The following is a 13,503-nucleotide window of genomic DNA, read 5'->3' on the forward strand; positions in this document are numbered from 1 at the left end:
TAGAAAAAGAGAGCTTTCATGTGAAACTCGACAGTCTATTCTTGTTCTTAGAAATGAAGGTTATTCAATGCGAGAAATTGCCAAGAAACTGAAGATTTCCTACAACGGTGTGTACTACTCCCTTCAGAGGACAGCACAAACAGGCTCTAACCAGAGTAGAAAGAGAAGTGGGAGGCCCCGCTGCACAACTGAGCAACAAGACAAGTACATTAGAGCCTCTAGTTTGAGAAATAGACGCCTCAGAGGTCCTCAACTGGCAGCGTCATTAAATTGCACCCGCAAAACGCCAGTGTCAACGTCCACAGTGAAGAGGCGACTCCGGGATGCTGGCCTTCAGGTCAGAGTGGCAAAGAAAAAGCCATATCTGAGACTGGCTAATAAAAGGAAAAGATTAATATGGGCAAAAGCACACAGACATTGGACAGAGGAAGATTGGAAAAAAGTGTTATGGACAGACGAATCAAAGTTTGAGGTGCTTGGATCACACAGAAGAACATTTGTGAGACGCAGAACAACTGAAAAGATGCTGGAAGAGTGCCTGACGCCATCTGTCAAGCATGGTGGAGGTAATGTGATGGTCTCGGGTTGCTTTGGTGCTGGTAAAGTGGGAGATTTGTACAAGGTAAAAGGGATTTTGAATAAGGAAGGCTATCACTCCATTTTGCAACGCCATGCCATACCCTGTGGACAGCGCTTGATTGGAGCCAATTTCATCCTACAACAGGACAATGACCCAAAGCACACCTCCAAATTATGCAAGAACTATTTAGGGAAGAAGCAGGCAGCTGGTATTCTATCTGTAATGGAGTGGCCAGCGCAGTCACCAGATCTCAACCCCATAGAGCTGTTGTGGGAGCAGCTTGACTGTATGGTACGCAAGAAGTGCCCATCAAGCCAATCCAACTTGTGGGAGGGCCTTCTGGACGCATGGGGTGAAATTTCTCCCGATTACCTCAGCAAATTAACAGCTAGAATGACAAAGGTCTGCAATGCTGTAATTGTTGCAAATGGAGCTTCTTTGACGAAAGCAAAGTTTGAAGGAGAAAATTATTATTTCAAATAAAAATCATTATTTCTAACCTTGTCAATGTCTTGACTATATTTTCTAGTCATTTTGCAACTCATTTGATAAATATAAGTGTGAGTTTTCATGGAAAACACAAAACTGTCTGGGTGACCCCAAACTTTTGAACGGTAGTGTATATATATATATATATATTCCTGCTTGAATTAGTGATTAATGATCCCGTTTATGGGATCCAGGCTATTTTTTATAGACTAAAGAATACATTCAGCCAAACAGCCTGCAGGTCTCATATATTTGTCATATTAAAGGGGGTCAATGGAGAAATTGAAGAGCACAGGTCCCTCTGTGTAACAAAAAACCCCGATATATATATATATATATATATATATATATTGTGACAGGACCAGGTGAAAAGTGTTTGAAGGAGTCTACATTTCACCCAGGTTCCTGTCTTATATGTTTTAAAAAGCAGCCAGGGTTTTTTGCAGCAAGGAAACTGTGTTTCCTGCTCAAGGACTTTATGTAAAACCCGAGAAAAGGGCCTGACTGTTGGAGTACGGAGAGTTGGGTGGGTTCCCACTCCATTTAGCCACTCCGGGTGTTTCGGATTATTGTGGCTATCTACCTGCTAAGGCTGAGGTGTGCTTTAACCCCTTCCCGCTCCTTGACGTACTATTACGTCATGGCAGCTGTATCGTTCGCGCTCCATGCCGTAATAGTACGTCTCGGGAGTAACGGCCGTTTCGGCCGTCCTCCCGACACATACAGGAGCTGTGACGCTGCTGTCTTGTTCAGCAGCTGTCACAGCTCCTACAGCGGGGACCGATCGCTGTGTCCCCGCTGATTAACCCCTTAAAAGCCGCGTTCTATAGAGATCGCGGCTTTTTAGGGGTTAAGCTACCATCGCGGGCGGCTACGCGATAGCGGCCGGCGATGGTGACTATGGCAACCGGACACCAAACAATGGCGTCCGGCTATGCCATAGACGGAAGCCTAGTGGGTCCTGACAACAATGCTTGCTGTCAGTGAGTAGCTGACAGTTCTAATACACTGCACTACGCATGTAGTGCAGTGTATTAGAATAGCGATCAGGGCCTCCTGCCCTCATGTCCCCTAGTGGGACAAAGTAATAAAGTGAAAAAAAAGTTAAAAAAAGATGTGTAAAAATAAGAAAATAAAAGATTTAAAAGTAATAAAAGTAAAAATCCCCCTTTTTCAGTCCTTTATTATTAATAAAAATATATAAACAAACAAATAAACTATACATAATTGGTATCGCCGCGTCCGTAACGGCCTGAACTACAAAATTATTTCATTATTTATCCCGCATGGTCAACGCCGTAAAATAAAATAATAATAAACCGAACCACAATCACAATTCTTTGGTCACCTCACCTCCCAAAAAATGGAATAAAAAGAGATCAAAAAGTCGCATGTACCTAAAAATGGTGCTGATTGAAACTACAGTTCGTTACGCAAAAAATAAGTCCTCGCACGGCTTTATTGATTGAAAAATAAAAACGTTATGGCTCTTAGAACATGGTAACACAAAAAGTGAATGATTGTTTACAAAACGTATTTTATTGTGCAAACGCCATAAGACATAAAAAAAAATATAAACATCTGGTATCGCCGTAATCGTATCGCCCCGCAGAATAAAGTGAATATGTCATTTATAGCGCACGGTGAACGCTGTAAAAAAAAACGAAAAAAAAACCAATCGTACAATTGCTGTTTTTTAGTCACCACGCCACCTAAAAATAGAATAAAAACTGATCAAAAAGCTGCATGCACCCCAAGAAAACTACAATGGATTCCTCAAGGGGTCTAGTTTCCAAATTGGGGTCACTTTTGGGGGGTTCCCAATGTTTTGGCACCACAGGACCTCTTCAAACCGGACATGGTGCCTAATAAAAAAGAGGCTTCAAAATCCACTAGGTGCTCCTTTGCTTCGGAGGCCGGCGCTTCAGTCCATTACTGCACTAGGTCCACATGTGGGATATTTCTCAAAACGGCAGAATCTGGGCAATAAGTATTGAGTTGCGTTTCACTGATAAATCCTTTTGTGTTATAAAAAAAATGGTATAAAGAGGATTTTCTGTCAAAAAAAAAATGTAAATTTCACCTCTACTTTGCTCTAAATTTTTGTGAAACACCTAAAGGGTTCATAAACTTTCTAAATGCTGTTGTGAATACTTTGAGGGGTCTAGTTTCTAAAATGGGGTATTTGATAGGGGTTTCTAATATATGGGCCCCTCAAAGCAACTTCAGAACTGAACTGGAACCTAAAAAAATAATTAAATGAGGCAATACTTTGCTTCTTACATTATACTGATAATAAGCCGTGCCCACCCCGAGATGACCCCAGTTTTGACCGTTTGTATAAACGGAGACCCCTATTAGACCGTTCCAGTGCCCGGTTTTCCCAAGCATACACCCCCGAGAAGTGTATTTCTATTGATGAGTCCCTGGTACATTTTAAAGGGAGGGTTCAATTCCGCGAGTACCTGCCGGGTAAGAGGGCAAGGTATGGCGTGAAGATGTATAAGCTGTGAGAGTGCATCAGGGTATACCTACAGGTTTAGGATATATGAAGGAAAGGCCACCCCCAAACCATACTGCATCCTGGACTACAATAGGTACATGGGAGGGATGGACTTGTAAGATCAAGCCCTGAAGCCCTACAGCGCCATGCGGTGTGGTATAAGAAGCTGGCCGGGCACATCATACAGATGGCATTGTACAATGCGTACATGCTACGTCGATGTGCAGGCCAGACGGGAACTTTCCTGGAATTTCAAGAGGTGATTATCAAGAACCTAATCTTTAGGGACCAAGAAGGGGGGGCACCCAGTACTTCTGGAAGCGAGCCCACACGCATTGTACCAGGGCAACACTTTCCAGGACAAGTTCCCCAAACTGGCAAGAAGAGAAAAAGTCAAAAGAGGTGCAAAGTCTGCTATAAGAGGGCGATAATGGATGACACAATATATCAATGTGACACCTGTCCCGAATAACCAGAGCTCTGTATGAAAGTGTTTTAAAATTTATCATACATCCCTTGGTTTATAATTTACCCCAATTTTACTTACCCTGATGCACTCCACACAGCTTATCCCCCCTCGTCTTTCCCCTCTGGGCCCTGCTGTGTGTCCAGGCAGCTGATAACAGCCACATGTAGGGTATTGCCATACCCGGGAGAACCCACATTACAGTTTATGGGGTGTAGGTCTCCGGTCAAAATGCTCACTACACCTCTAGATGAATGCCTTAAGGGTGTAGTTTTTAAAACGGGGTCACTTCTTGCGGGTTTCAACTGTACTGGTACCTCAGGGGCTTCTGCATACATGACTTCGCACTAGAAAATCCCCAGTAGGCCAAATGGTGGTCCTTTCCTTCTGAGCCCTCGCATGGGCCCAAACGGCAGTTTATCACCACAAATGGGGTATTGCGGCACTCAGAACAAATTGCGCAACAGAATGGGGTATTTTGTTTCTTGTGAAAATAAGAAATTTTCAGCCAAAACTACATATTATTTGAAAAAAATAATTTTGTTTTCATTCCCAGCCCAATTCAAACAAGTTCTGTAAAAAAACTATGGGGTCAAAATGGTCACAACACCCATAAATGAATTCCTTGAGGGGTGTAGTTTCCAAAATGGGGTCATTTGTGGTGGGTTTCTATTGCTTTGATACCTCTGGGGCTCTGCAAATGCGACATGGCACCCGAAAACCAAACCAGCAAAATCTGTACTCCAAAGAACACACAGCGCTCCTTCCCTTCTGAGGCCTCCCATGGGCCCAAACGGCAGTTTATTGCCACAAATGGGGTATTGATGCACTCAGGAGAAATTGGGCAACAAAATTGAGTATTTTGTTCCCTGTGAAAATAAGAAATTTTGGTAAAAAATTACATCTTATTGGAAAAAATGTCATTTTTTTAATGTCACAGCCCAATTGAAATAGGTGCTGTGAAAAAACTGTGTGGTCAAAATGCTAACAACAACCATAAATGAATTCCTTGAGGGGTGTAGTTTCCAAAATGGGGTCACTTCTGATGGGTTTCCATTGCTTTGATACCTCTGAGGCTCTGCAAATGCGACATGGCACCCGAAAACCAATCCAACAAAATCTGGACTCCAACAAACATATAGCGCTCCTTTCCTTCTGAGCCCTCCCATAGGCCCAAACGGCAGTTTATCACCACAAATGGGGTATTGCCACACTAAGGACAAATTGGGCAACAAAATGGGGTATTTTGTTCCCTGTGAAAATAAGAAATTTTGATCACAAATGACATTTTATTGGAAAAAATGACATTTTTTTCATTTCAGAGCCCAATTCAAATACGTGCTGTGAAAAAACTGTGCGGTCAAAATGGTAACAACAACCCTAAATGAATTCCTTGAGGGGTGTAGTTTCCAAAATGGGGTCACTATTGGGGGATTCCTACTGTTTTGACACCTCAACACCTCTTCAAACCTGGCATGCTGCCTAAAATATATTCTAATAAAAAAGAGGACTCAAAATGCACTAGGTGCTTCTTTGCATCTGGGGCTTGTGTTTTAGTCCACGAGCACAGTAGGGCCACATGTGGGACATTTCTAAAAACTGCAGAATCTGGACAATACATATTTAGTAGTGTTTCTCTGGTAAAACCTTCTGTGTTACAGAAAAAAAATTTATAAAATTGAAATTCAGCAAGAAAAATGAAATTTGCAAATTTCACCTCCACTTTGCTTTAATTCCTGTGAAATGCCTGAAGGGTTAAAAAACTTTCTAACTGCTGTTTTGAATACTTTGAGGGGTCTAGTTTTTAAAATGGGGTGTTTTATCAGGGTTTCTAATACATAGGCCCCACAAAGCCACTTCAGAACTCAAGAGGTACCTTAAAAAAAAGGCTTTTGAAATTTTCTTAAAAATATGAGAAATTGCTGTTTATGTTCTAAGCCTTGTAACGTCCAAGAAAAATAAAAGAATGTTCAAAAAACGATGCCAATCTAAAGTAGACATATGGGAAATGTGAACTAGTAACTATTTTGGGTGGTATAACCGTCTGTTTTACAAGCAGATGCAAAATGTAGAGAAAATTTTGAAAAAATTGCATTTTTCAGAATTTAAATGCAATTTTTCACCAATAAACACTGAATATATCGTCCAAATTTTACCACGATCATGAAGCCCAATGTGTCACGAGAAAACAATCTCAGAATCGCTTGGGTAGGTTTAAGCATTCCGACGTTATTACCACATAAAGTGAAATATGTCAGATTTGAAAAATGGGCTCTGAGCCTTAAGGCCAAAACTAGGCTGCGTCCTTAAGGGGTTAAAAAGGCAGAGAGTTTACATGCTGGTCTCTCTGCTCCTGGGACAAAAACTGCTGTGAATAAAGCAACGTGTTTTTTTGTTAAAGAATCTTAGCACTAGGATCAGCGCTCTTGAGTTAGCACCTCTTATGTGTAGTTAGTGGCCAGACAGCCTAGGATTTTATTTTGTACCTGTTTATGTTGTTTCTTTAACTGCCTGAAGAACAAATAAAACTGGTTGCGGCCAGTTGCACCTCATTTGTCTGGACTGGACTGTGTTCTTGTTGTGTCTGAAGTGGCCGTCTAACCCAAGAGACGGCGATCCCTTGAGTTAACACAATGTTACAATAAATAAATAAATAAATAAATAAATAAATATATATATATATATATATATATATATATATATGTGTGTGTGTGTGTGTTTTGTTTTTTCTTTAAAAACCAGATAGCAGTTGATAATCAATAATATGGTATAAATCACAAGAACTCCTTCCTAAGGTTGCTTCTATTAACATGAAAATATTAAGACCAAATATGTCTTGTGCACACTCACAAGAATTTAATGTCTCCCACAGGCTGATCTGGTGACTTCCACACAAAGGACAGATTTCTTTTCAAGGACTTGTCTGAATGGGTCACAGTGTCTCCATCTTCAAAGCAGCGCAGTAGTTTGGAGCCAGGTGGAATAAAGACAAAAGACCCAGCTACTTGGTCATTCGATACTTGGCGAGCTTGAAGGAGAAAGCCCATGAAATCTCTTGTACTTCTCAAAGTAACTGCAGGGGAAATAGCAAAGCATTAAAAACCTCAATATTTCAGCTCATAATCGCCCAAGATCTCAGTAAACTATGACCCAGTGAACAGTATATTGGGGGTCAAATACTTTCCCATGAAGATGTATTTTCCACATCTGATTTTCTGCATTACTGAATAGTTATCACAGTGAGTTCTATCAGATCTTCAGAAAAATCCTAAAATTAGATTTAAAAAGGATCTTAGTGAAAACTTATCTCAATACTTATTTGGTTATATGTCTTCTTGGACTATTTCTATTCACTTATGAAATTATGAAGATTGGTCTTGCTTCTGCAAATATATTGGGAAGCATTCTGCCCTTACTACTGCATTTTTTTTACATGCAGCTTTTTAAATTGCTGTTTAATCCAATTGAAGTCAGAAGCAAAATCTCTGTAATTACCCTGGTAATGCTTGGCTGCTCCTGCTGCTATGTTATATCTGGCTGGTTATGAAAAATGGGGGACCACGACATTTTTATTTATTTGTTTTTTAAATAAGTAATTGGAAAAAAACAACATGGCCCCCCCCCCCCACTTTTCATGACCAGCCAGATACAACACAGCAGCCTATAATTACCAGGGTGGGACAGGCCACTGTTTCTGGCCTTTCCCAGCCTTCGGCCACCCCAGTGCCCGACCATCCCTACAAATGGTCGGATACTGGATCGTACCCGGCTCTTCCCAGCACCCCTGGTGGCGGTGGGTACCAGGGTAATAATGGAGGTTAGTGTTAGCCTCTGCACCGGCTAACAGTAAGCCCTGCCTTAGTAATGGCCGCTGTCAATCAGCCAGCGGTCATTACTAAGGTGGTAGTAATAAAGTTTTACAAAATATAAGGACATAAAAAATATATTTTATTGAAATAAAAAAAAACACACAACCCTCATTAACCATTTTATTGAGAATAAAAAAAGCCGTCAACGAAGTAGTCCTCGAATCCGAAATAGTCCAACAACCGAACCTGTAAAAAACCACAAACACACAAAAAAAATTGTAACAAATAACAAAAGCAAAACAATTATTATACTTCCCTTTCCTGGGTCCAGCGCTGGAGCTGCAATGTCAGCGAGCTGGGCCCTATATCGAAGCCTATCATGCGTGATACTGTCTGCTGGGGCCATGTATCTAAGCCTATCATGTGTGATACGGTCTGCTGAGACAAGGAGGGTATGTGGGACTACCTTCAAGGGACTGCATAGCACTGTCTACAAGGGGGATGTATGGCAGGGGGACTTAGTGTGGAACCATACAGGGGGGTTTGTGACACTATATACATGGGGCACTGTGTGGAGAACGCTCTACAGGTGTCTTTGATTAAAGCCCTGAGACATAACTTTGCTTGGGGCCCCAGAAATGCCAAATTTGCCCCTGTGGGTTAGTACAAGGATACTTTACAGCTGAGGCCCTGTATCTAAGGCTACATTCACACAAGTGTGACAGATTTACACGCATAAAAAATGTGCGTAAATCTGGTCGTGTGCGTTTTGCATTAGTGTGCTTTGCGCGTGGTGTGTTTTTCACGCACTTGCAATCACTTTTTTTTAAAATGTAATTGATGCGTGAAACATGGACAGCACACGGATGACGTCCGTGTGCTGTCCAGGGTTTTCATGCACCCATTGACTTCAATGGGCGACTAGGACATGCAGTGAGTTTCATGCATTTCTGAATAGCCCCATTGAAATCAATGTGTCCGTGTGTCTGTGTGCTGCACACGGACGAGATTCGCGCTCGTCTGAATGATCCCTATGCCTATCATGTATTATACTGTCTGCTGGGGCCATGTATTTAAGCCTATCATGTGTGATACTGTCTGCTGAGACAATCCATCCAATTCTCTCCAGCAGTATAGCTATAGGAGCCTAAGGCCCCATGCACACGGCCGTAAAATCGCGCTTAATTACGGGCCCATTCATTTCTATGGCCGACGGACACCTTCCCGTATGTCTACGAGACGGTGCCCGTGTCGTAGAAACCTGCTGAAAAAAATAGGACATTATACTTTAAAATGGGAGCACGGCTCGTAAAAACAGGTCATAATTACGGGCACGGTCGTGTGCATGGGACCTTAGCCTTATAGATATGCTATTTCCGATATATATGTAAAAAAAAGTTACATTTGGGGGGGGGGGGCGGGGGGTTACATATATGTCTCGGGGCTTGTGCCCCTGATCTTTTAAGACCCTAGCAATGCCCCTGGTCAGATGTTTCTATGGTATACTGAAGTGCAATTATAAGCATTTCATAGCTTTTTAAACTTTTATTGACAAATACATTGTTTATGCAAAAACTCTCTTAAATATTTACAGTGTTGACCCTTCTTTTTCAAGACTTCTGCAATTCGCCCTGGCATGCTGGACATCAGCTTCTGGGCCTAATCCTAAATAATGGCAACCCATTCTTGCCTAATCAGTGCTTGGTGTTTATCACAATTACTGTGTTTTTGTTTGTCCACCCACTTTTTGAGGATAGACCACAGGTCAATGCGATTGAGATCTGGGAAGTTTCCTGGCCATGGACAAGAAAGTTCAAGGTTTTGTTCACCGAGCCACTTAGTTATCACTTTTGCCATGTGACATGGCGCTCCATCATGCTGGAAAAAGCTGTCATTTACAGCGTGATGTCGCGAGATTACGCTTGCTGTCATTAAGTCCCACATAAACTTTACCAAAGTGTCGGGATTGTGAATAGACATCGCGTCCTGGCTGGATTGGTCAGCATCATACACTTCTCTCCACAACGCCCACTGGTCAAAAGTAAAAACACGCCCAGTTGGGCATTAAGAAAGTCATTAGCATAAATCTAAAATATGTCGTTACTCCATCAAAATTGATAGTTTTTCTGAATAAAAAAACACTGCTGTAATCTACATTACAGCGCCGATCACATTATGTAGAAGATAGGCCACTTATAATGTGGTGACAGAGCCTCTTTAAACTAATGTTAACCAATCACATAATAGTTTGATCAATCATAGAGAAGAAATGTTTATACAGCCACAGCGAGCATCATGTACAGCGGCTCAAGGGGAAACTGAAAGAAGTACAAATGTAACCACAATATTAGGGACGCCGGCACAGTTAAGATTACGTCAGTACTGACCTCAGACGTCCAGTGACGCCTTTGGCCTACCGTGCATGTTCTGAAAGCAATTACAGATGAATAACTGGAGAACTGGTAATTGATCAATACTTTAGTGCATGCGTAAAGCCTTTTTACATCCAGTGGTGGAACGCTATACATGGCACGCATTATTGGCACATATATATATATATATATATATATATATATATACATATATATATATTTTAGCATGGAGAGATAGAACAGGCACAAAAGATTAGATGAATACCAAATATAAATAAATAAAAAGTTTGTGAAATGTAATTTCATATATCAGTGAGCAATTAAATAAATAATATAGGGAAACATGATATTATGTGTGTACATAATACAAGAAAACATAAAAAGACAGATCCATGCATATGAAGTGGATAATATGCATATATCATAAATCATTCATTCAAATTCACAAAACCAAATTTTCAGGTCATCATAAGGGACATTACACTGCTTTATATCTATATAACAAAAGAGAGGAATAATAATGATGATATTAAACAAAAGTTATTATCCGAACAAAGACACAGTGAAATGGTGACCTAGTACACAAGTGCAGATGTGAATAAAAAATAAATACACAAAAAAACATTAGTTTAACATATTATATTCCACTATGACCCGTTGGAATCTAATATAATATATGACATGCACATACAGTTAGGTCCAGAATTATTTGGACAGTGACACAATCTTCATGATTTGGGCTCTGCATGCCACCACATTGGACTTGAAATGAAATAACTGAGATGCAATTGAAGTGTAGACTTTCAGGTTTAATTCAAGGGGTTGAACAAAAATATCTTGTGAAACGTTTAGGAATTGCAACCATTTTTCTACAAAGCCTCCTCATTTCAGGGGCTCAAAAGTAATTGGACAAATTAACATTACCATAAATTAAATGTTTTTTTCTAATACTTTGTAGAGAATCCTTTGCAGGCAATGACTGCCTGAAGTCTGGAACCCATGGACATCACCAAACGCTGGGTTTCCTCCTTTGTGATGCTTTGCCAGGCCTTTACTGCAGCTGTCTTCAGTGGTTGCTTGTTTGTGGGTCTTTCTGCCTTAAGTTTTCTCTTAAGCAAGTGAAATGCATGCTTGATCGGGTTGAGATCTGACGATTGACTTGGGCATTGCAGAATATTCCACTTCTTTGCCTTAAAAAACTCCTGGGTTGCTTTCACAGTATGTTTTGGGTCATTGTCCATCTGTACTGTGAAGCAACGTCCAATCAACCTTGCTGCTTATGGTTGAATCTGAGCAGAAAGTATATCCCTGAACACTTCAGTATTCATCCGGCTGCTTCTGTCTTCAGTCATATCATCAATAAACACTAGTGACCCAGTGTCTTTGGCAGCCATGCATGCCCATGCCATCACACTGCCTCCACCATGTTTTACAGAGGATGTGGTGTGCTTTGGATCATGAGCCGTTCCAAGCCTTCTTCATACTTTCTTCCTCCCATCATTCTGAACTAAAAGAGAGTAAAAGAGACACGGCGCCACATAGTGCAAATAAAAGCAGGATAACAAGGGAGCAACTAATTACACAAAAAGTGCTCACCTTGAAATATGGACACTGTTAGGTGTCATGAAAGCTGCTGTCGGGTCCAAACACAATCAAATGGAGTTTGTTTTCAAAGGAATAGTTAATCAGAGTAAAAACGGACAAGAAGTGCTGCTAGAAACATCAATGTCACGGCTTTGGACAAGCATAAGTTCAAGAGTATTTAATAACACAAGGGAGGCTACGCGTTTCAACGCCGGACCGGCGTCTTCATCAGGCCCGTTTTTACTCTGGTTAACTGTCCCATCATTCTGGTACAGGTTGATCTTAGTTTCATCTGTCCAAAGATTGCGGTTCCAGAACTGGGCTGGCTTCTTTAGATGTTGTTTGGCAAAGTCTAATCTGGCCTTTCTATTTTTGAGGCTGATTAATGGTTTGCACCTTCTCGTGAACCCTCTGTATTTGCTCTCATGAAGTCTTCTCTTTATGGTCTGGTAGAATTGGAAGAAAAATGTATGGATATACAGGGGAGCGCTACTAGTAAGTAAACGTTAACAATGGTAAATTCCTTGATTTCTTAAATATAGGCAAAGCTTTTCGACACGACATGTGTCTTCGTCAGGTTTCCTTGGCCTGATGAAGACACATGTCCTGTGTCGAAACGTGTTGCCTATATTTAATAAATCAAGGAATTTACCATTGTTAACCGTTTACTTACTAGTAGCGCTCCCATGTATATCCATACATTTTTCTTCCAATTCTACCATTACATTGCGGTACCACGTTTCCATGTTACCGGCATCTGGATTGGGGAGCAGCAGCTGTTTGTTAAAATCCTTACATGCTTACATCAGTGTTGTACCTGACTTGTACAACCTGTAAAGGTGAGCGCCATCACCTTCCTTTATATTTGTTCTACCTTATAAATCAAGTTTATCTTGCACCATGTGGCACTGTGTACTCTTTTTTTTCCCTTTTTCTCTTTATGGTAGACTTAGATACTGATACAGCGACTTCCAGGAGAGTGTTCTTCACTTGGGTAGATGTTGTGAATGGGTTTTTATTCACCATTGAAAGGATTCTGCGATCATCCACCATTGTTATCTTCCGTGGATGTCCAGGCCTTTTGGAGTTCACGAGATCACCAGTGCGCTCTTTTTTTTCAAGAATGTACCAAACTGTTCATTTGGCCACTCCTAACATTTGTGCTAGCTCTCTGATGGATTTCTTCATTTTTTTTTCAGCCTAACGATGGTCTGTTTCACTTGCATTGAGAGCTCCTTTGACCTCATGTTGTGGGTTCACAGCAACAGCTTCCAAATGCAAATGCCACACCTGGAATCAACTCCAGACCTTTTACGTGCTTAATTGATGATGGATTAACAAGGGAATAGCCCATGCAGCCCATTAAATAGCTTTTGAGATAGTTGTCCAATTACCTTTGGTCCCTTGAATAAGGGGCAGCTACATATTAAAGAGCTGTAATTCCTAAACCCTTCCTCAAATTAAGATGTGAATACCCTCAAATTAAAGCTGAAAGTCTGCACTTTAAAACCATACTGATTATTTAACTGCATATTCAATATGTTTTGGTAAACAACTAAAATGCCAAAACTTGTGTCACTGTTCAATAATTCTGGACCTAACTGTACATAACATGTTAAAAACATGACATGTCAATGCAAATCATATCCACAATAAGAATAATAAATCCTAGTGCATAATGCAGCACAATAGTGCCTTCA

At 40.8% G+C, this 13,503-nt stretch overlaps 1 protein-coding gene across 1 annotated transcript in view; it reads right to left on the minus strand.

Annotated features, from left to right (window-relative positions):
* Window positions 1-13,503, minus strand: part of REELD1 (reeler domain containing 1) — a 119,405-nt gene that overhangs the window by 32,823 nt on the left and 73,079 nt on the right. The window contains exon 3 of the mRNA XM_075848072.1: window positions 6,889-7,111. Within this exon, the coding sequence (XP_075704187.1) occupies window positions 6,889-7,111 (223 nt within the window). The remainder of the gene's footprint in view (window positions 1-6,888; window positions 7,112-13,503) is intronic.

The sequence above is a fragment of the Rhinoderma darwinii genome, chromosome 1, assembly GCF_050947455.1.
Source record: "Rhinoderma darwinii isolate aRhiDar2 chromosome 1, aRhiDar2.hap1, whole genome shotgun sequence".
In the NCBI taxonomy this organism is placed as follows: Eukaryota; Metazoa; Chordata; class Amphibia; order Anura; family Rhinodermatidae; genus Rhinoderma; species Rhinoderma darwinii.